General features: G+C 38.0%; 1 protein-coding gene across 1 annotated transcript in view; it reads left to right on the forward strand.

Annotated features, from left to right (window-relative positions):
* LOC134654512 (FK506-binding protein 5-like) overlaps positions 1 to 25,337 on the forward strand; it is a 49,041-nt gene that overhangs the window by 13,940 nt on the left and 9,764 nt on the right. Inside the window, exons 2-4 of the mRNA XM_063509958.1 lie at positions 15,578 to 15,645; positions 21,196 to 21,354; positions 22,417 to 22,581. Coding sequence (XP_063366028.1) covers positions 15,578 to 15,645; positions 21,196 to 21,354; positions 22,417 to 22,581 — 392 coding nt within the window. The remainder of the gene's footprint in view (positions 1 to 15,577; positions 15,646 to 21,195; positions 21,355 to 22,416; positions 22,582 to 25,337) is intronic.

Below are 25,337 nucleotides of genomic sequence, written 5' to 3' on the forward strand. Positions count from 1 at the left end.
GGAGGCAGGGAGCGTCCATACTGTATGCTAGTACTATTTATTATAAAGTGATATATATTGAATAATGATTCCAGTTTTTTTTGTTTCTTGTTTTTGCTTAGAATTAGAACTTCAAGAAATGGTACTTTTATTAATAAAATGTCGTATCGACGCGGCAACGTGAACAATGCGCAGCACTATACCCAATATGAGCGCTGCGTACCCGCCTTTCGGTGCGGTACGGGGTGATGGAGTACGGACAAATAAATACCTTTCAGTGCGTTACGCTAAAATACTTCCCGTACATTTTTTTGTTTTGAAATAGAATATACTTGAAGTAAGAATATCGGGAGTATAGTCAACTTTTTCTTACTCACACGAGAACATAGAAAAACCACCGCCGCACCGGGGGTAGGACAAGCGCAGATAGCTGCCGCACCGGTGGAAAGTCAAATACGGCCAAATGTTTCCCGTAGCGCAGCGAATGTGTTAATGCAACAATTCAAGACTATGGCATTTATGATATTTATGATTTTTGATCTATGATTTTTTTCCACTTTTAAATTTATTCTAAGCTTAATAGCATCATTCGCAGACGTTTCTGCTTGTTAAAAATTAAAATTATGACATCTATATTGAAAATTACCTACTCTAAAATCCGACCCCTTTTTATAATTATATGAGGATGAATAATATTTGTTTTGAACACGTATAGACACGATGTCGATAATAAATAATTTGTCGATTATAAAAGTCGTAATCGATTCTTTAGTATCCCATCACTAGTGTTATATACGGCCTGTGCGGCAAGGGAAGTATATTCCCGTAAAATTAAGGGTTTTGAAAAAAGCGTGTATCTTTTGGAATTTTATACAGATCCGCGGGCGACGGCCGCTGTATATACACAAGGATATAGTCTATTGATCAGAATGACTTTTAGTTCAAATCGATGATATTCCAGGTTTGTAGGGACCTTTAAAGTCGGGAAAATGGAGGTCGTGCCGCAAATTTGGATTTCTTAATACGGGAAGTATATGACTCGTAAAGCACTGGCAGTAAGTTTGGGTTTTGCGCTGCCGCACCGAATGTGTTAATATGAATTAATAAGCAAAATATTTTCTTTATCATTCAATTCAACTAGGTAGGAACTAAAGTTGTTTATTTCAACTTATCATATTTTGTTAACTTTGTTTAAAACACGTACTAATTAACCTCCAGGTCTATTTGTTCTTTATCTTTGGCTCTGTACATTGTGTACAATATTATGTAATATGCTTATTACGACTGTGTTCTAAATACATATATAAAATAAATAAATAAAAACATTTGCCAGTGCTTCATCGTAGATCTATGAAGTAAGACTATAACTACCTTTTATAAAACTAAGACTTTCCTTATTGACCTTATGATGTTTATTTTAATTAGGGATCTGAACCTGTAAACTATTACATGTTAATCACTACATACATAGTATGTATAAAACAAAGTCGCTTGCCGCTCTCTGTCTGTCCCTATGTATGCTTAGACCTTTAAAACTACGCAACGGATTTTGATGCGTTTTTTTTAAATAGAGAGATTGATTCAAGAGGAAGGTTTATGTATAATTAGTTAACCCGTGCGAAGCCGGGGCGGGTCGCTAGTATAATATATAAAGAGGAAACATAAATTCAATTTTGATGGATATCTGTTAATTCGCATGCAACGTCTATCCAATTAAATTATACTCTCAAGCGAGATCTACATTAGTTTCCATCGAAATAAACTAATCCCTCGTTAGTCATATCACATTTTAGACACCGACTAATATTTACTAGTTTAGTTTCATATCACAAATTCACATATGTTACCGTATCTAAGTCGGTTTTAAGGGATATACTAGTAATTTGTCCGACAAGATATTGAAGCTGTATAAATTATTAATTTCTGATAAATTTCATGATTCAAAAAAGATACATCAGGTACATTTTGTTTTACCAAACGTCATGGCAAATACCTACCTATAAGTTTTATGACAAAATTTTTGAATCTTTGATGAAATAAAACTATTAAAATGGATTATATCACGTACATTGAATGTACCTATACAACAGCTCCGTTAACTCCGTTTTAATAGTTTTATTTCATTACATATATTGTAGGATGTGAAGTTTCAACACTTTCAGCTCAATCGAATATTGGGAAGTGGGTCTAAATTTAGCTTGCAAAATTTGACTCGAACAATCATCACTACATACTCGTAGTATAAGTCAAAGTCGCTTCCCGCTTTTACAGACAGATTTTGATGCGTTTTTTTATTAATTTTAATACATAGAGTGATTCAAGTGGAAGGTTTATGTATAATTTGTTAACACGTGCGAAGCCGGGGCGGGTCGCTAGTATAGGTACCTATAATTACAACAAACATTGCAATTTAAATAAAAGCCTGTAAAATTGCCGACAATACAACCGCATTTTACGGTGCACTGCAAATCAAAGGCCGAGCTGCAAGAAATGAATCAGTAAACACCAATTAGTTGTGGATTACTAAAGTCCGTTTTCTAATAGGTTAATATAGATTTGTAAGGACTGGGTTCGTCTTGGTTTGCTGTCGCAAAAAAGATCGGCCTTGCGATTAGCATTGCTATAATGAGTTTAGATTTTTGCTGGAGATTTCACCTGTTGAATGGACTGAAGCTAGGTATTTCTAAAGTTTTAGACTTTTTTGAGAGAATTGTACTTAGGTTACGTTTAACTTTAAACTTTCGCGTTTTGTACACATATTTAATCACACAAACTGGTCTACCGACGTACGGGTATGAAACTACATCACGGTAGACCCGTTTGTGTGATTAGGTTCGGTTCTTTGCCCAGAGGCTAGGCTTGACTATTCAGACGGGGAATAGCGCCAGAATTTTGGGGCCTTTTTCGGAAGCGAGTGATTTATGGGAGGTTTTTTATATTTGAGTAGCTTTTTTTTTTGTTTCGTTTTTTTGTATCTTAGTTTTATCTAGTTGTAACTTGTTTAGGCTTGTATGTGTATGTGTGTATGTATTAGCCTTAGTTAACTTTAAACCTTGATTTGTTTTTATTAAACCTAGTTTAAGTAATGAATATAATATGTGCTCTTACTTAGTAAAAAACTGTAAGTACTATAATAAATACAGGCTTAGGTTAAGTTACGGTGCAAGATTAATAGTAGTATTCCACTAGAGACAGACCAACCTAAGTATGCATGGCCTTTGCTACTAAGACAAAGTGTAAAATGTCATCATAAACGTGACAAAACGTGACGTGAATATCAAAACTTGATATTTATAATGACACTTTCACACTTTGTTCTGTCAAAGTCTGTTCAGAGTTAGTTTAGACAGACTCTATTAAACTATATTTCAGATGTTCAACCTCTAATTGAGTTACTAACTTTTTTACATCAAGTAATCTAAAAAATGTAGAAACACTTGACCGCTGAAGAAAAAACTAAATCGAGTAGATTTAATGCATCGATGCGCCCATTGAAAGGAGATTAGGCTCGTCAACGCAAACACTGTTACGGTTGTTATACTTATTCATCGCGATCCGTATCGTTACTTTACTTTCTATTTTTGTGGAATTGAGCATCCTCAATGTTATTACAATACAATACCTTGGATTCTTGGATTGTTTGCCTCCTTGTGTTATATCTTTACTCCTAACACTATTCAACGAATGCGTTAGTGTTGGTGTATATCCCGAAATACTAAAATTAATAAAGGTTATGCCAATTTATAAGGGTAAGGGTGAACTACATTTACCCAAGTCTTACAGACCCATCTCATTGGTGCCTGTGATTTCGAAGGTGTTTGAAAGGTTGCTGAGTAATAGACTTATGGAACATTTTACTCGCAATAGATTACTGAACAGCCAGCAGTATGCCTATCAGCCGGGCCGATCGACAATTGATGCAGCTCGCGATGTCGTGGGGCGGGTGATGACACACCTCGAGGGCTCGAGGCAGGTCGCAGCCATTTTCTGTGACTTGTCGCGCGCCTTCGAGATGATAGATCACTCGCTCCTCCTCAGTAAGCTTTCTCACTACGGAGTCACCGGTACCTTCCTCGATATAATAGCATCATTTTTGGATGAGCGTAAACAATGTACGTACGTGCTTAACTCGAAGTCTGACATGGAGTCTATAGGTGACTGCGCCGTGCCTCAGGGCTCTGTGTGTGGGAATAACCTATTCTTGGTCCTGGTAAATGATATCACGTCAGCTTGCCAGGGCCAAGAATATGTTATGTTTGCCGATGACACATGTGTTATTGTCCATGCAGATGACTATGATGGCTTAAAATCAAGGATCTGTCACGTCATGAATAAACTGGTCGAATGGTTTTCTGCCAATGGCATGCTTCTAAACCTAGAAAAAACAAATATTGTCCACTTCCAGTTAAAAAAGTCAAATAAGCCCGATCTGGATATTATATTAAATAACACCCCAATTCCACAAGTCGAAACGGCTAAGTACCTAGGCTTCTATATTGACGCCGGCCTAAAGTGGGCACCACACATACATGCGACTTGTGACAAATTGGCCGCAGCGTGTTTCGCACTGTCCAGGATAGCGCCCAGTTTGTCTATAGAGAACACCAAAACAGCTTACTATGGATATTTCCACTCGATTCTTACGCAGGGTGTAGATCTCTGGTGCACAGCGGCAGATCGCGACAGAGTGTTTAAGATGCAAAAACGAGCCCTGCGTATAATTGATGGAAAACCATTTGACTATCCTGCTCAGTCTTTGTTTAAAAAACATAAAATTTTAACGTTACCGTCTGTATACATATTGACTGTGTGCATGTATGTAAGGTCAAATATACAAAATTACAAATCTAGCGCTAAAAATTGTGACACCTCGTCGCGAAGGCGACCACGATTACAAATCCCAAAGCATCGACTCGCTAAGTCTCGACGATCGCTTGACGTCATGGGACCGATTGCCTACAACTCCGTACATAATGTCATCAAAGACTCGACTAGCGATGCAATATTCAAAAAGAAACTTAAATCCCTTCTAATAGATCAGGCATACTATCGTATTGCCGACTTTATGAGTGCGCCGGTGAGAAATTGACCCAGCACCGTTTGAGCAACAGGTTCTAGTACCCACCTACCTACAAATGTTAAGGCCGTGCATCGAAAAATAACAGGATCTTAGAAACGTGGCAGTGGCGAGCCCCGGAAACAAACAGTAGTGATTTTCGGATATATGTTTCTTGACTATATGATAAGTGATTTCGTAGTAGTCGAAACACGAATGCTTAAAATTTTCTCGATAGAAAATAAATCCAAACTTACGTGTTCATTTTTCGGTTTTAGCTTCGTGCAACTAGAAAACACATCCATATCCAGCACAACCCACCTTACAGCAAAGGTTTTCATCTCGTCTTAACTTTCAAAGAACTAAATATTAACTTATTATCCTTTACCGATGGATTTATTATCGATTTTTGATTTTACGAATTCAACAGCAAACGCCCATTTTACGCAGTTCGGTTTCTCTTTCTGTCATGCGTCAAAGTCATAAATGCATCCTTTATGCCAGTAATGTTAGATGGCCGTCGTGCCTCAAAGAGGTAAGACCTATGTCACTTCGCGCAGCGCTCCGAATTACGTAAAATTTTAATATCCAATAAACGTTGAGTCGTAACTCCATTGAGTAGTAACGGAATCGGAGGTAAACCTATGATGGTGCCTTCTTACAGGCCTATACGTTGCGCATGTGTGCGTGTTTGCTAGGCTACGTCATGCTACGTCGAAATCTATACTCTTTGTCAGTTACAACGGGTTAGGAAATTTCGACAGATATTGAAATGTATCGGTAGCTGTACGGTTACCATCAGTTTGTCACTGACATAAACGCCGTCGAGAACGTAATTTACTTTCTATACATCTCGCTCGCACTCGCATATTAGTGCAAACGGGATGTATAGAAAGTAAATTACGTTCTCGACGGCGTTTATGTCAGTGACAAACTGATGGTAACCGTACTGTTTGGTGTTTAGCCATCAGAATCTAACCGTAACTTTTTGCTTTATTTTTGTTTGAAAATAAAATATCTATAAGAATATATTTTTTGCTTTTTTTCTATTGTAATGATAAAAATAAATCTAGTATGTTTCATGCTCAAATAATTTAAAATAATTGAATAAATATTAAAAACTAATTGATATTATTCGTTTTAATTATTATATTATTAAGTTTGTTTGAATAAAATATTTTATTTCAATAATACGAAAAGTTATTATATTTAAATACCACTAAAAAAAGGTCCCTACTTACAAAAACTCACTTGCACGGGCCGGGGTTCGAACCCGTGACCTCCGGTTTGAAAGTCGCACGCCACTACAATTTCACATAAGTAATTTACAATGACATGATACCGTGGAAAAAGTGAATATTACAATGTACTGTGTTACTATCATTTTATAGTTTATTTTGGCTTGACAAGGAGGAATGAGAAAAACGTGCAAAGCGAGAGGATTAAATCTCTCTGTCCCTTTCTTAAAGTAGCCAATCCTAATTATGACATCTGTTTTGATATTAATTCTTTGAACATAATTTGTCGATGTTCTTTTTTATATCATCGAGAAAGATTTTTATTAAAAAAATGTGTTGAATTTATATGTTTTATTTATGTTTTTTTGGCATAAATTTCATTACTTTTGACACATTTTGATTGTGATGACAAACGATTTGATGTGATGTGTGAAACGAACCATGTGATCAACGTTGTGTCTAATAAAACTTCATTTAGTCGAAAAAAATAGTTGTCTACTACCGGGTGGAAAAAAATTATGGGCCCTGGAGGGAAAGTGCCTTAAAACCTTAAGTTTGCTCATTTTACTTAAATGAAACATTATTGTTTTTTAAAGAAACAACTGCATTCAAAGATTTTTGAAGTGAAAACTTCTTTAGCGGCGCTGGGCACTTTTTGAGGTGGGGAAAAAATGATAAACTCGAGACGAGCGTAAGGCGATCATGTGACCGTAAGGTTTAGATGGCCAATCATTTAGATGGCATTTAAATCAATAAAGAAAAACTCAATGACATTACATGAAAAAGGTTATAATCTTGTACGGGCTGAAATACGAGGATCTCACAGTATTATAACTTTATATCACTCAAATATAATTCAATAAAGCTACATCTTGATGAAATCGCTAATAAAAGTGAACTCTAGTACTGGTGAATAAAACTCAAAATATCATGACCAAATATATTTAGATGCGAGGTCTGCAAGGTAACTTTACAATTTCTATTAGAATTTTAAACAATTAACGCTATAAATTTGAATTTCGAATTTTAAACAAGCTCACTGACCAGCAATTTCGGAACCAAAAGTTTTCAATAGAAAGGAGGATGGGTCAATTATACATAGTGCTGCAGACATTTTGGACTAGTCATTGAGTTTTCACTTCTGTCGGCACTCCCGGAATGCAACACGTTGTTTTTTTTAAATTCGCTTAGTCGCGCCCGGGAATCGAACCTACTTTTTCCACACTGTATAAAAGAACACAAATGCTTTTCTTCTGGTAACTTAAATGTTCTATCTATCTTGGTGATATGTCAATGCAATCAAATAATCTGAAAAAATAATAATAACCCAATTTATGAATTCCGTTCCTTCAGAAAAATGCGAAATGTACGTACAATTTTTAGGGATATCGTACTTTTCCCAGAGACAAATTTAGTTGGCTAAGAGACATTTTCACTGATTTGGGGTCTGTACTAATAATCTAACATAATATGATAAGGACTTAATCGTTTTAAGCTCAAGAGTGAGTTTTCCTAAAGCTTTTTCTAAAAATTATGTCTTTATTAACGTTAGGAGTGCACTGCAGCATGTCAAATGTATGCCAAAATGTCAAGGGAGAGAACAATAAATTAAGTTTCAATTCCACTTCCACTCATCAGCAAAGTGATATAAGTATATCAGCAGTTTAAAGTTATTTAAGATTACAAAATTAGCGCATCAAAAAAATCAAAGTGCATAGAAAAAAAGTCTCCTGAGTCATAATAAAATTGATGTCTCTTGGGTCATCAGAAAAGTCACCAGGGAGAACGATGACCCAAATCACATTTAAAAGAAAATGTAAATTTTGTGTACTACCTACGAACATTTTTCAAAAAACTATGTTTTTATAACATATTAGACCCAGGATAGATCTAATATCTCTTTTCGTACCCCGGATAAAATGGTCGGCGACTAAAAAAGTAACTGAAACGTTACGTTATTAGGTTCACGATGCCGCGTTGTACCCTTGCCTTCGTCGCGATATGTTTGGTAAGTCAGGAGACTTAAAAAATGAGCCATGATTTTGGGACATATTAACAAATATTTTTTTGAATATATATTAATTTTAGCGGACTTTAATAATTTACCAGTTAAATTAGATGTAAATACCTTTTTAGTTAATCGTTAATATGATATATTAGTAGCAGTAAAACATTTTATTGTACAAAAAGACACATATAACATGAAAAAACACACATCCTTCGTATAAGGTAGAATATATTTTTCACACTTATAAGTAAAAACCAAAACCGATACGCGATTGGAATACGCTCTTTTTGTATGGGATACAAAAAAAAATTATCCTGGGTCACCAAGAAAAATCGACATATTAAAATAATTCAGTTTGTTTTTAAGTTCTAGTCAGATTGACTTTTTGGTTATTTGAGATAAATTACAATAACGCTTAGATTTGAGAAACATGATTTTCTATTTTGTTGCGATCGACCCGGGTAATAAAAATACGGCGAATTTGAACTTTTGTTTGTTGTCGTTGTAAAATGTATTAAAAAATAATGTAGGCACCCCTGACAATTGAAATTCTAAATTATCCAGAAAAAGCGGCCAAGTGCGAGTTGGACTCGCCCATGAAGGGTTCCGTATTTAGGGGATTTATGACGTATTAAAAAAAACTACTTACTAGATCTTGTTCAAACCAATTTTCGGTGGAAGTTTGCATGGTAATGTACATCATATATTTTTTTTTTGTTTTATCATTCTCTTATTTTAGAAGTTACAGGGGGGGGGGGACACATTTTACCACTTTGGAAGTGTCTCTCGCGCAAACTATTCAGTTTAGAAAAAAATGATGTTAGAAACCTCAATATCATTTTTGAAGACTTATCCATAGATACCCCACACGTATGGGTTTAATGAAAAAAATTTTTTTGAGTTTCAGTTCTAAGTGAAACCCCCAAAAAAAATTTTTTTTTTCTATTTTTGTGTGAAAATCTTAATGCGGTTCACAGAATACATCTACTTACCAAGTTTCAACAGTTTAGTTCTTATAGTTTCGGAAAAAAGTGGCTGTGACATACGGACGGACAGACGGACAGACAGACAGACAGACATGACGAATCTATAAGGGTTCCGTTTTTTGCCATTTGGCTACAGAACTCTAAAAATGAGTGTTTCAAAAAGGCACCCTGTATTCCTTACATACCTCAATAATCTCTTATTCAATAAAACATATAATTACTAAACACTGTGATTTATTTCAAATAAATGCAAATCGATCGGATAAAAGATATTAATACCTACCTATACAACAATGAATACGAGTACAGTCAGCTGCAATAATATGTTACACACCGAAGGCCGTTTTGCGGTAGATCATGTTAGATCTTATTTGTAGAGCCATAAGAGCGTGTCACATATTTTTGCGGCCGTCGAAGAGTAACATATTATTGCAGGTGACTGTACCTATGAAAAATTCGAGGGTTAAAAAGCATTTCAACCAAAGCATTTATAATAATAACGACTATGGACGCCTGCAACCCCAGGGGTATTGTAACTCCATAACAATAAGGTTGAAATTTGCATTTAGTGACCGCAAAGTCAGGTGAGCGTAATCAAGTAAATCTGTTTTCATCATATTTTATCAAAAATAATCTCTTTTCTGTTCTTGTGCTATTTTCTTATTATCAATACTCTTAACTTATATGCTATATACGCTGCTGCTTCTATGCTGTTAACATCTTCCAAAACAACAATAAATATTCAGGTTTACTAATTAATTATTTTATTGTTTGCTATTATGAACAAGTAACAACGCCATCTGTTTCAATTTTTTCCGAATTTAAGTTTCTGGCCGACCGCAGCGACCGCGTATAATGGTAGTTAACTTCTGTAACGTTAGATGGTGCTAAAAGGTCACACAAACTTCACGTGCGGCGCGAAGCGTTTCCATGTGTGCGTGTTAGCGGGGAGGGAAGAACTAGCGGGCGTGGTTTACGAAGCGCCAGACGCGGCTGCAGTAGGCCCTTAATACTTGTTTATTACTTGTATTTAATGATAAAAACATAATGTACCCAGTAGTTTTAAGTTTATGACGTGTAAAATGTAACTATGTTTATATTTACCAATAAAGTCTGTATTCTGTATTCTGTATAATACCACAGAATAAGTAATAGTACGTCATCCGTATTCCCTGAGAAATATGACCTCGGTCTCTTTAAAGCTAGAGTGAATAGGCTATTACTGAACCGGTGAGCTCCATCTTAGGCTCTGTCTTCACTTTCCATCAGGTGTGTCTAGAGCCAATCGCCGATCAGTTTATCATAAAAAAAAAAAAAAAAGTATTATCATACAGAACGGACACGCACCGCCCCGCCCCGATTCGGATTACCTCGCCCGCGACAGGCCGCGACATGAATGTGTGCGTAAGTCGCTCTACTGAGAGCATGTCAGTCCGTCAGAAACTCAATGACGCGTGTACAGACGTGCCGCGCACACATATAAACGCAAATCATTTTTGATCTACGGCGTGTCCGCCCAGTGACAATACAAATCCTCTTTATTGCACAACCTCAGAATAAATGTACATGGAAACACAAATAATACACCTGTTATTACCTGGCTTAACTGTGTTTTAATTAGCAATTTTGTACATTTTTGAGGTTTGAAAGTAAATAACATAGGGTAATTCGCCAGTAACTGGCCACCGGCCAATAACTGGCCACCCTAAACTAAAAATAATTCTATTCACTTATAAACAGAATTCATTTTAGTATAAGTAGGGTTGCAATAACTGGCCAGCCTTCAATAACTATACACATTATACTAAAATGAATTCTGTTTATAGGTGACTAGAATTCATTTTTAGTTTAGGGTGGCCAGTTACAGGCGAATCCCTACTTATCATCAAGTTTTTTGCAATAATTTTCACTATTCGAGATGAGCAAGAACATTTAGTGATGAAACTACCTAATAATTTATACAATAAAAGTTATGTAATAAAAATTGCTTCCAAGGAATTTCCAAAAAATATATTTTAAGCCTTGGAGTTTCGTTAAAATACGTAAGTACAAGAGGTGGCAAATTGCCATTTTTTTGTGAAATATTATGTGAAAGTGAACCTTATGATTGCCATTTACAATTTGTATTTGGATTGGATTTTGAGTTGTACCTAATTATAGCATGATTTTCGTAAACGCCTTTTGGGACGCCCCGGGGCACAAATAGCTCCCTGGATAAAGGACGGAATAGTTCCCTGTGGCGGTTAAGGACGACCACACATTCCAAGGATAGTTAATATAGGCCCAAAAGAATTATTTTTCATATATTTTACCAAAACTTAACGTCTTTTATTTTTTATTATAACATAATTCAGCAAGCAATGTATATTACTTTGTTTTTGTTCCAAACGACGTCACTACTGTCACACAAGTGTGATGACTATGTACAGTCAGCAGCAGAAGTTGCTAAGCGGGTGAGCTGTTCAAAATTACCTTTACAATAAAGTCACGTCATTTTGAACACCTCACCCGCTTAGCAACTTCTGCTGCTGACTGTACGTAATATAGCTGCTCGATAAAAAAATATTTTCACTCGGTTAGTTAAGACTTAAAATATTTTCATGGCACTGAATGTTTTCATGGCACTGAAAACCACCTCGCTTCAATTTGCGGTTGTATTAAAAATACGCGCGCATACGTTCTGTAGACAATTTCAAGTTTTCTTGGTCACTCAAATTCAAGTAGTTACTTAATGGTGATAATTATGAAGATAGTTTAGCAACATGTTTATCTACACACATATCATTAGGCAACAAAACACTCGTGTGATCCTATTAAGAAACACTTCGTTCGTTTCTTAAACCCACACTCATATTTTAATACCATTCATTATGTAGTCAGTCACATAAACTACTATATAGCAGGAGCATGCATACATAGTTTAGAGTTTGAAATTAATTATTAGCGTCGGTCAGATACAGTGTCGTGTCAGACCTAAAGGGTAAAGACGCCCCATGGGATTAATGGGATCGAATCATATACAGAGCTTGTTTTGCGCAATAGGTACATCTCTGCAGACTAGCTATGGATTCATATTTCTATTACCAAGTTAATTTTCATGGAGTAATTAGTAATATACAACGTGTTACATCAGCCACTGAAAGTGGGGTGAGTACTGGTTATATAGGTCATACTGAGCAACTATTACTACGGGACCAACCCCGAAATTGCGATAAGAAAATTGACACTCCCCTACAAGATACCATTTTTTGGCAATTTCGGGGTTAAATATCCCATAGTAAAAGTTGCTCAGTATGACCTATATAACGTGTACCCATATATCCCACTTTCAGTGGCTGGTGTAACACCTTAATTGTATATGCTCTATCTTCAATAAAAGTACTATGTAATGTACTTAAGTATGTATCATGCGTGCGTTACTGCGCAATTTACGTTGATACTATAGGAGCAGCCAAGGTGTTCAGAAATATCTGAACAAAGCCTCTATTATTAAGGCGTTAAAGGGCATGTTCAGATATTTTTGAACACCTTAGCCGCTCTGATATATCTGAACGCGACTGTAGGTACATACGTTGTAGTTAGGACTACTATACCGATTATCAATACTTTCGTCGCTGAAGTGGAACATACATTTACAGTACCTACATGTGGTGCTATTTACCGCCCTAGTGCGGTAATTAGCATAAATATTACGTGCCCATGTCGAAAATTAAAGAGCCATTATGTACCTAATGTAAAACGTTGTACAATACACGTGCGAAAAGTTAATTCCCTTCGGTCGTGTTCCAATTTATCGCCACTCGTTGCGAATTTCCTACTTTTCGCACTTGTATCGTACTGTACTAACGTACCTAAGTACCTATTAACCTACATGGACTAAAATCATACACCTTCCTTTTACGTTTACTTTGTCGTAGTCGGCTAAAATTGTTGCTTGGCCGTATCAATTTAAACAACAGGTACTTAATGTAATTACAGTTACCGAGTAAAATGGTTCAAATGATTGATAACTGATCTGCTACTTTCCATTGTTACACTTTCAATGTAATCACGTTACAGCGAAAAATTATCTAATTATCGTTGCGTAATAAGGCCTTGTTTTGTTGCATAACCTTACGGGTCAGGTTTTGCCCTTAGGACGGTTATGAATCGTTAATTTTACGGTCATGTTAATGGGGGAAAGCTTTTCTTGTAAAATGCAAATAGATATGACTTGTACGGCTCCTATCCCTATAGGTAGTTCGGTTTTTTTTGAGTTAGAAAGAAGATAAGCGATCTTGACGTGTCTTTTAAATTGAAAAACGCTTTTTTTAATCAGTAACTATTACTTATGAAAGCAAAATAATGTAAATAATTCATAATTGTTACATATTTGCCGTGACTTAATTTTCAAGTGTTTTTCAATAAAAAGACACGTCACGATTGTTTAACTTTTTTCTAATGCTAAAAAAACGAAGTATATAACAAATGTCAAAATAATGATCTCATCCGACAGAAAGCATGAATTGACATGCATAGCCTAACCAGGGACGAAAAAATGGAAGTAGTAACAAACAGTAAAGTTTAAAACACAGACAAGACATCCTCTAGACTGAGCATAGTAACGCTACCCCCTCTGCCACTATATAGTAGTTTTACTCCATCTTCGAGTCAAAGTGTCAGAATCCCGTGCCGTGATTGGTCCGTGTCTTTGAACGGACCAATCACGGCACGGGATTCGCTCACCTCATCCCCCCGCACCCCCGTATTTTTGGCAGCATTGGTTTCATGAAATAATTGCTCTAAACTCCGTCTAGAGGATTCCTAGTCTATGGTTTAAAAAAGTATAAATATTTTCAGGGGACAGTTAACTAAACTTCTTTTAATGAATTCGCGGTCGAATCCATAGTAAACATTATTTACAACTTACCTACATAAATATTGACTTAACAGAGCAAATATATCCTGTTTAAACCTCTCCCCCAGAGTTATTTATGCAAAATAAGTATTCTGAGAAAGTGTAGTTTAAATGATGACTCACGCTAGACCGGGCCGGGCCCGGACCGGAGCGTCCGTCATTTCATTTTCTATGACGGCTGATCGGTGATCACGTGGTGCTATCCAATCTTTCCATAGAAAACGAAGCTCCGGCCCTGCCCCTACCCGGTCTAGCGTGAGTCATCCTTAATAGAGCACCTCATAACGTAGGCGACGGGCTGTCCGGGTAATTGCATTCAGCCGCGATTCATTATACCAGTTAGCCTATATCCTGTGATACGCGAGTCTCGTGTTTAATAGTATGGGAATTTAAATCCTAATCCAAAATAACACTAGTGGCTCTGTGAGCTGTAGACCTCGCGATAACCTTAAAAAAATAAAAAATACTTATTTATTTTAATCATTATCACAGCAAACTCACAATAGTCTTAAGTAGGGTTTGCACGGCGGATTTGAAATGTATGCGAAGATCCGTGGATCCGGATCCAGATCCGGACAATTTAATGCATTTCGGATCCGGATTGCAAACCCTAGTCTTAAGTGCCACAGACCCTACTGGCGCGTAAGCCCATCAGTCCAATTTCCGCCGAAACGACAGAAAAAATAAATTATATCTACTACTAAAACTATAACTTCCGGACATTCGAAAGCTAGCTGAAACGGAGACTTCGCTGTCGCTCGGTCATTAATCTAAATACAAGCATTCTCCTTTTATAGATACTGACAGACATTGTCAGACATGTCGCTGCTGCAGATTACAATATAATATAAAAATAACCGGACAAGTGCGAGTCGGACTCGCCCACCGAGGGTTCCGTACTTTTTAGTATTTGTTGTTATAGCGGCAACAGAAATACATCATCTGTGAATATTTCAACTTTTTTTTTTTTAACAAAATATAAAGTACAGTGTACTTATAACTAAGGTTTCGCCAAACTGTAAAACAGTTTGTTGGCGATGCTCTCAAATAAACTCAAACTAAAATAACTACAGTACTTAAAAGGTATGTAGTTACCAACTGTCTAGCTATCACGGCTCATGACATACAGCCTGGTAACAGACAGACGGATAGACGGACAGTGGAGTCTTAGTAATAGGTTAATGTGGCGCTGCACATTAAAATTATGAAAAACGCTGGGGTGGCCATCAAATCTGGAGTTCGTCGGACTTATTCGGGGAGCGGAGGGGTGGGGAGGCTTTTGGATCTGGGTAGCTCCGGCGCTACAGCCTTTTACCCTTTGGGTACGGAACCCTAAAAAAGTGAATACTTGATCTATAAGGTTATTTGATTATCTTTAGTGGATTACGATTCCAAACACCTATTTTGTTCCAGGAGGCGGGTCGGAGCATCAATCATCCCATGAAGAAGAACACGAGGAACATGGCAAAAAGGCTTACGAGGTAAAGCAATAAAAATAGGTACCCGTGTTCTTAAAGTAAGGACGCTACGCACGAAGAATTTTGGTCATTGACCCCCCCATTTCCTGTCTATCCGCTCGCACAGTAACATTGACCGCCGGCTTATGAGCGGGACAGCAATTATGTCCTTGATAAAAAAAATTAGCTCAAACGAATTAAAATGAATGGTACACGGAAAGAACATGTCTATTCACTTTTTTTTTTAATGAGATTTTATTCTCAAAATGTAGAGCTCTCAATGAACTATTAGTTACAGCTTCTGCTACCTCCGTATCATGAAAATTGAAAATGAAAAATGAAAATGAAAAAATATTTATTTAAGACAAGTAGGTACAATACACTTAAGTAATCTATATTTACAGACTTATACGCTAATTTATTATGTAAGGAACTTATCTTAACGTGCGATGCAAATTCGATATCGGTGAACCCTGCACTAGGCAAGCCTGTATCGTGGAAGCCAGTACTCGGTGTGGTACAGATCTACAGATAAGGTAAGGTCGGTTGACACAACAATAAAGTTCCATAAACATCTCTGTAACATAAACATAACTACTTTTTTTCACACTTTAAAAACACCTATACACGAAGATAATATGGTTAATTAATTATGTACATCGTTCCTTTCAAACCGCGATAACTCAAAATATTGTCAGAGTGACTAGACATGTTCTTTCCGTGTACCCTTCAAATGACCTACTACTACTACCACTACTTTTAACATATGGGTAGGGTAAATGTAAATGTACGAAATTATCCGGATCTGGATCCGGATCCGCGGATCTTCCCATACATTTCAGATCCGTCGTGCAAACCCTACCTATGGGGTGTGGGATTTTAAACGATTTCAGTATACTTTCGCTCCATTCGATTCAATATTTCGGCAATTATATTTGCTTATTCACTCATTGTTATGTCCACATGACACAACCGCTTCTAAAAACATTGACAGTCTCACGTTATACAATAGATCTTAGGCTTAAATATTGAGATCATTAACGCTTCGGACATTCATAGAACTAATTGTTATTTAAACAATTTAATTGTTATCCTCTCGCGTCGAGTGATGGTCCCTATGCTAGTTCATTTTTATATGAAGTAGATGTCACGCAAAATGTTTGTAGACATTTTTTGGAAGTTTATAACATTAATTATTTACCTACATTAAAATTACTTGAATAGACTTAGGTCTATTCTGTCCGTCTGACATTTAAAAGGCAGTACCTATCAGTGACACTGCCCTGTGCTCTAATACCACGCATAACATAACATAGAAAAAACTCATTAAGTCCATGCAACCTTACTAAATAGGCAGTCGAAATTTTGACACGCTTGATTCGTGGTCAATTTATTTATTTTACGTTGTTATAGTTCAACATTGATAGATGTTTATTTATAAACTTTTTTCTCAAAATATAAAGCCCCAATGGCATAGGCACCCCGTATACAAATTACAAACAAGAGGGAACTCGAAGTGAGAACTTCAGAAGTCAATTATTACCCTGTATTGTACGGGGTGCCCATTATACGTCGAATATGCATATATTAAACATTTTAAAGGATTTCTCGCTAAATATGGCATTCATTTGAATATCGGTTCATGACAATAATATAGCCATGTTTAGAAGCTCTTGCTTCCAAACAGCTATTTAGTGAATATGTGCAAGAGGCAATATATAATCATACGTTTTCATAGCTCAGAGGAAGATTTTTTAGCACATACGGAACAGGGAACTCTATATATTCACCATTACTTTTATCCTTACACGTTAATTTTATCGTAATCTGACGGAAAAATATCGTCATATTTTATTTCAAACTCTCGCGTTTTGAACACATGAACGCGAAATTAGCCGCCACCACGACCAGTGAAACCTGTGTCGAAACGTCTGTAAATAAAGGTAGATATATAATATATAATAGAATAGAATAGACCCGTCTATAAATGTGAGTTAATATACTTTATTTCGTTTGTTCTACATTATTGTTGATAGGTGTGTAGGTATTAGGGCGGTTTTTTTTTTTAAGTTGTCCCCTACACTTTTTTTTCAAAGGGTCTAGCCGCAATCCCATATTGAAACTGCCCCTGGCTGAAGTGTATACCTTTCTTGGTGCGTTTATTTATCTTATTATAAGATATCGTTTTACCAAATTTCAAGGCTAGAATCCCCTTGGTTTGGCTAAAAAATTTAATCGTTTTTATTTTTTTGTAGCTAAACTAGTGGTTCGATTGTTGCGAAATTTGGATGTTGATTGCACCTAATATTAGTTCATTTTCAAAAAAAAATCAAGGTTGTAACTTGTTTATAAAGGCTTAAAAAATATTTTTAATTTTTTAAACTTTTTTTTTAAATACTTGTGAGATAGCGACAACCTCAATTTTCTGTTATATAATGCAGAATATACTATTGCATAAAATATATTTTTTGTAAAAAAAATCCATTTGGAGCAGCAAGGTAAAAATGTCTTACTAATGCATACAGGCCGTCCTTCTTACGTACTTTAGGGTGGTTCACGTTTGTATGGGAAAAATTCAAACTCTAGCTAGAAGAAGCGGCACCCCCTTATTTGGTCACACTTATTATAAAGATAATGTACACCAAGTTTTGTAACTTTATCTCAACTACAAGGGGGTGCTCAACCACTTTGAAAATTTTCAACGTTGTATGAAATCCAAAAATAAATAAATTATATATATTTTTTTTATATAAGTAGTTGTTTTCACATTATTCTTTGTATTTATTTATTAAGACATATAAAATTACAAAGAAAACTAAATACAATGTGATCATAAAACTACTAAGTATCTAGCTTACTGACTAACTTATACTAAAACTAACCTAAACCACGAATTAAATATAAAAAACCTCACCAAAGTCTCCTTTTTTTTTTTTTTGACGGAGTGGGAATGCATTTACGCACGGTGTGTGGGACTCGCCGCTCCTTGTCCCTCTCTTGGCGAGAGGGGGGGAGAATTTGGCCCTACCCACTAAACCCACTCCGGCGTTTCATCCTCTTTGCCGTTTGTGAGGGCGCACTGGGATCGATATCATTCCACCACGGCGCCCTCCGGCAGCCCCGGCTTATCGCCAGGGCACCCTCACAATGCAGGGGGGGGATCAGAAACGCTTGATCCCCACCCCTACGACGTGTGTGGGGCCGTGCAATGCAGGTTCGGTACCCGCCGGCCCCACTAGGGCTCGAGGCGAGCATATGCCCTTCGCCTTCGACCCTGCCGCCTGCGTCGGAGAGGAAGCGCGTCAGCAGCCGCTTCTCGCTCCTTTTCCGCCTCCTCCTTCTGCGACATAACCTCTTCGCAGAAGGAGGCCACCGCTTCCCATTTCCTCTCGCTACCCAGCATCGCCGCTATTATGCTGTGTAGCGAGAGGTCCGCCACCCCCGTCGCTGCCCTGAGGGAAGCTCTTTCCACGGCCCAGCGATTACACTCCTCCAGAGTGTGCTGAGCCGTGTCATCCGCTGCGCCACATTCGTGGCACTGAGGCCCCGGCTCCCTCTGTATTTTGTGCAGGTAGTGTCCAAAACAGCCGTGTCCGGACACCACCTGCGTCACCCTATATGTCAGGGCCCCCTTGCCCCGATCCACCCACTCGTCCATTATCGGGAGAATAGCCCCTATGGTTCGGGTTCCATAGTGGCTATCCTCCAAGGCCTCCCTCCATCTCTCTCGCAGGCGCTCCGCGGCTCCCCGCATCACCCTCTCGGCCTCCTCCGCGTCTGGGAGCTCCCCACGCCCCCTGGCTTGGCCAGCACCCCTGCGTCCAGCTCCCAAGGCGGGGTGCCGGCAAGGAGGCATGCTGCTGCGTGAGAGGTGGTGCGGTAGGCCCTCACCATCCTCTGGGCCAGCACCCTCTGTGGCCGACGGAGCAATGCCCTCGCGCGTCCCGTCAGTCGTCCAGCCCAAATTGGCGCTCCGTAGAGCGCCATGCTCCGGACGATCCCCGCATATAGCCGCCTACATGGGGCATTCGGCCCCCCCAGATTAGGCAGTAGGCGGCCCAGAGCCGAGGCAGCACCAACGAGACGAGGAGCCAGTCTCGCAAAGTGCTCCTCGAAGGACCATCTTCTGTCCAGGACAAGGCCCAAGTACTTAATGTGGGCCTTGACCTGGACAGCTTCGCCCCCCACCCTCACTGCAGTGCCCGCCGGCAGCTGCCCCCACGCCCTCATTCGCCCGAGGACCATGGCCTCGGTCTTCGGCAGTGCGACCCTAAGCCCCAGGAGTCCTATGCGGTGCACCGTGAGCTCGGTCGCTACCGCTGCCCTTCTGAGCACCTCTTCCAGCTGCTTTCCCCGTACGGCCACCAGTGTGTCGTCCGCATAACATACGGTGACCATGCGTGGAAGCTGCGACCCCCGGATCACCCAGTCGTAACCGAGGTTCCACAGGAGGGGACCCAGGACAGACCCCTGTGGGACCCCACATCACCAAAGTCTCCTGCCTCTGGAATGATGCCAAGGATGCTTTGCACCTTTGCACCGCCAGGCTTACACGCTGGGCAAAGAAAGAGCCTGCTCTGTGGTCACCCGAGACACCTATTAGCCGGACCGACACTTCTTTACTAACTTAACTTTTCTGTAATAACTTATAAATCACATTTACAAATAATGTGAAAACAACTACTTATATAAAAATCTAAAAAAATAATATTTATTTATTTTTGGATTTCATACAACGATGAAAATTTTCAAAGTGGTTGAGCACCCCCTTGTAGTTGAGATAAAGTTACAAAACTTGGTGTACATTATCTTTATAATAAGTGTGACCAAATAAGGGGGTGCCGCTTCTTCTAGCTAGAGTTTGAATTTTTCCCATACAAACGTGAACCACCCTAAAGTACGTAAGAAGGACGGCCTGTATGCATTAGTAAGACATTTTTACCTTGCTGCTCCAATTGGATTTTTTTACAAAAAATATATTTTATGCAATAGTATATTCTGCATTATATAACAAAAAATTGAGGTTGTCGCTATCTCACAAGTATTTAAAAAAAAAAGTTTAAAAAATTAAAAATATTTTTTTAAGCCTTTATAAACAAGTTACAACCTTGATTTTTTTTTGAAAATGAACTAATGTTAGGTGCAATTAACATCCAAATTTCACAACAATCGTATCACTAGTTTAGCTACAAAAAAATAAAAACGATTTAAAAAAAAAAAATTTTTAGCCAAACCAAGGGGATCCTAGCCTTGAAATTTGGTAAAACGATATCTTATAATAAGACAAATAAACGCACCTAAGAAAGGTATACACTTCAGCCAGGGGCAGTTTCACTATGGGATTGCGGCTAGACCCTTTGGGATTTTTTATGTTATTTCTACTCAGAATCACGAGCTCTTTTTATCCTAATAGGAGAAAAAAATCTCCCAAAATATCCATACATTTTTCGGTCTTTCCATTCCGCGACCGCCATACAAAGTCTATGAAAAATGGTGACGGAATGGAAATAAAAACCTTAGGACACTGAAAAAAACGCCCATTATTAAATTGTTTGTGACTATTTTTTTCCACAGGGCCTTCACAAGGATTCAAAGACCAAAAAGGGGCACCATGACAAAGAGGACCATCTTGGCAAGTATGAAGACCACGGGGGCCACGACAAGAAGCACCACGACGAGTCTGGCCACTTCGGCGAGCATGTTCACGAGGAACATGGCAAGAAGCATGCTAAGGTATGTACAGACAGCAATACTATTAGCCTAAATATACAAAACAATTTCACACCATTTGCTGTTAATATTGCTGCCAATTGGACACACGCCGACGCGGAACTTGCGTTGAAGAAATAAGCTAGTTATAAGACTTTTAAGCGGCGATAACTATACGTAAAGTTGTATAAATATCGTATTTCGCACCACTACTCTTCCTTAAGTCGAATTAGGCGTCGTAGTAGTTACTTACACTTACTATTTATACGACGAAGTGTCAAATCGGCGACGCATATACGACGACTACGCAACTAAATGGGTATTAAAACGACCATTACCTACTCAACTTTCTTACGTCTTTAAGTTGAATAAGATGCGCCCAAATCGCGTCGTATATAAACTTATATACGATACGACGTTTATACGACCACAAAATCTGGTCGTATAAACCTACATTTTGCTTCAAATTGTTAGTTGGGTTAGGTTAGGTTAGGTTGGGTTAAATACTTTAAAAACACAAAACTTGTAAGCAAAATTCAATCCTAATTTAATATACTTCATGGGTAAGTTACCGTAAATTCTCGGTAATTTACGGTAATTTTCACTAATGAGAATTACGGTAAGTGCGTAATTTCTCGGCGGCACATCACTAGTTAGCACCTTTGTACCTTTGTACCGTGGGTACCTTTTTCTGCAACTGACTGCCGCGACCGCGAGAGGTGAGTCTGCGTCGTCGACTGTTTCCGCGGCTAAAATACTTGAAACACAAATAAACAGTACAATAGGGTCAAAAATAAACACGACAACTTTTTGACTTTTGTTTTTTGTCTTTTTATCTTTAGTTGTCGGATTTTTTTTTATATAGTTTTAAGCGCTCTTTAAGACTCCCCAGCAAGCTCGCCCGAATTTCACCTTCCCATACAAACGGAATTTCGTTCTCATTTTTCTTGCTTGCTTGCCGGGGACTACAAAATCACCTGCCAAGTGGTAGTGGTTCCAATACAGGCACTCTTCTTACCCCTGCTGGTCAAATAATTAAATGGCTCCATTTCATACTATCCTGTATTCAACTGTATTTGACTCCAGTACGAGGAGTCAGGCAAGCACTCCAAAGGGCACAGCACGAAGGGAAGCCACGACGTCCACAAAAAGGAAGAGTACGAGAAGAAAGTGGAGTTCTTCGAGGAGGAGGGAGACTCAGGGGAAGAGGTGAAACATGGCGGATACCACGGCGAAAAGAAACATGAGGAGGTAAGTGAGAGAGCCTTGCGACATCCCACTCACCCGGGGTTAACCCGTTAAACTGGTAACCATGGTAACTATCGGTAGACCGGGATATGAGCTGTGATTACCGGTCTATATAAGTCTATATAGGGGAAATAACTGTGAATCATTCAAAACTGTTATGGTAACTCCAGGTTTAACCGGTTAACCCCTAGTGGGATGGTGCGAGTGACGCTTAGAAAGGTAAGTTTACAATTTCACAATAGTCTGTCACCCTTATTCGTGAAAGTTAGAAAACCTCTGTTTAATTTTGCCCCATTCTAACAAACAATTTATTACATAAAATTATCAAAGGCTTAGGTAAGTATGTAGATAAATAGATAATAATTTATTTGACAGCTGCAATAACACACAATATACATTTACATAAACCATAACCAAAAAAAAAAAATTATTGACACACGTTTATGAATTTGCCCGGCCACAACATTGAGCTTCTAAAATTTAATATTTTAAATCTGTTCTGCCGTTTTTGCGTGATTGAGCTACTAATAATTCATAATTTACCCATCATTTATTAGACATAAGTAACTTCTAATTGTTTATTTACCATCAGTTGTGGTTTGTGGTGCAAGAAGCCTGGGACAATTCATTCATTTAAACTCTGAACCGACATTATTACAACGAAGTGTCATTATTAAACGTCATATTTTGAAATAAATTTGATGATATTCTCACATTTTCTCATTACAAACACTTAGATTGCAGACTTAGTCCGACTCTATAAAATGACTGTCAGCAAACCTTAAAATAAGCCATCCAGTCTCCAGGGGCGATTTTCGAATTTCGATCACTCGATTTCGTCACGCGAAAATTGGTGGAAAACGACGAAATGCAAATTTTTGAAATACGAGCGATAGAAATTGGGAATCTAGTGGTATTGCCCACTCGTTTTCAATTAGTAGACTGAACTAGATGTCATATATTAAAGAAAAAGTGACGAAGCCCTCCAGTGGTGAAGGCCGGATTCGAACCGGCGTCTTTAGCAATCCGCGGGCTAACGTCTTGAACCCCTAGGCCACCCCGCCACGTCACTTTTTCTTTAATATATGACATCTATTTCAGTTTTTAATTTATAATTATACAGGTTGGCCCGTTTAGATCGGTCAGTATGGGAAAGTCTGAAACTATAAGACATACGAAGATCTGTTCTTAGGAACCATGTCATCGATTTTAATAACATGAAAAACTGCATTCATACTTTAAAAAAAAAACCTATACTCAGCTCGGGAATCGAACCCGGACATTTTGAAAAATAAAACTAAAACTATTTTATTTGTATATCGATTGTGTAGGTCTTAAGTAGTAAATTTTACTATGAAACATGATGTCTAAAATGAATAAAATGCATTGTTTTCACATTCTTTAATTTATTTTAGCAAGTAGCTTCGAAATGACCACCGTCTTTTATTATTTTGAGTACAGGTTTTTTAAATGTATGAATGCAGTTTTTCTTGTTAAGTATTAAAATCGATGACATGGATCCTAAGAACAGATCTTCCTATGTCTTATAGTTTCAGACTTTCCCATACTGACCGATCTAAATGGGCCATCCTGTATGGTAGTGTGACTACTTAAAAAATATATATTTAGTAAAATAATTTGATTTGTTCCCAAAGTTGTCTATTAGTAGAATTTTAATGTCTCAGTAGTGGAGATTTATTATTGACCTATATACACGAAATCGAGCGGTCGAAATTAAAAAAATCGGCCCCCTGAACCGGGTGCCCATTTTAAACCCCCTGTATGCTAACCGCCTAAATTGGCCAATGCGATTGGATTTTCCCCGATAGAATCTGTATTGAAATTACGAGATGTGAAATCTGGTAGCACCGCTAAGATAACAACTCCTATTAGCCGTGACGTAGCTAATTTTTAAGCGCGCTGAAAAGGTGGTAAGTACGCTTGTGTTGGTTTTACTGAAAAGGGAGCATAGTCGGTGCTTACTGTCCTGTCCTGATTGTAAAATTGTAAATTTAATTCATTTATTCGTGAAATTAATCAATTAGTGATTTAGTGCCATATTTAAAATTATTTGAAGAGAGTTTAAATCAAAATAATTTAAGTAATTTTTGTCTAAATATTATTTGTATGGAAATACCTTGAAATAAAGTTTTAATGGAGGCAAACGAGCAGACGAATCGCCTGATAATAAGCGATTACAGTCGCCTATGGACACCCGGGCCGCAGCACCTTAGGGGTTGTAAGTGCGCTGCCGGTGTTTAAGATGGGAGTACGCTCATTTCTTGAAGGTTTGAAGGTCGTATTGGTCCGGAAATACCGCAGGCGATACAACAAACAACTAACAAGGTTCCTTTTACATAAGCACCACACGTCTGTTAGATTAGACCAGCGGTCGGCAACCTTTTACCAGCCAAGGGCCACATAGTAGTTAACGAAGTGACGCGGGCCGTACTTTGTAATTATGACTTTATATCAGACATTGCCGTTTGTCAATATTACATACAAAATAGCCAGGCAGGCTCGCGGGCCGCAAGTGACAGGTTCACGGGCCGCTGGATTAGACATTGACATAAGCCTTTTTGTACATTAACGGTTAAACCGATGTCTGACCAATTTGGCGTGACTCGAACGAATCGCAAACAAACAATTAACTTGAAATATTTTTACAATCTTTTATTTGGCTTCTGTAATCTAACCTTGTATGGATGCTTCAAAAACTTGGTTTGATTGTAGAAAGTAATAGAGATACTAAATTAGAG

This window comes from Cydia amplana, chromosome 15 (genome assembly GCF_948474715.1).
Source record: "Cydia amplana chromosome 15, ilCydAmpl1.1, whole genome shotgun sequence".
Taxonomy (NCBI): Eukaryota; Metazoa; Arthropoda; class Insecta; order Lepidoptera; family Tortricidae; genus Cydia; species Cydia amplana.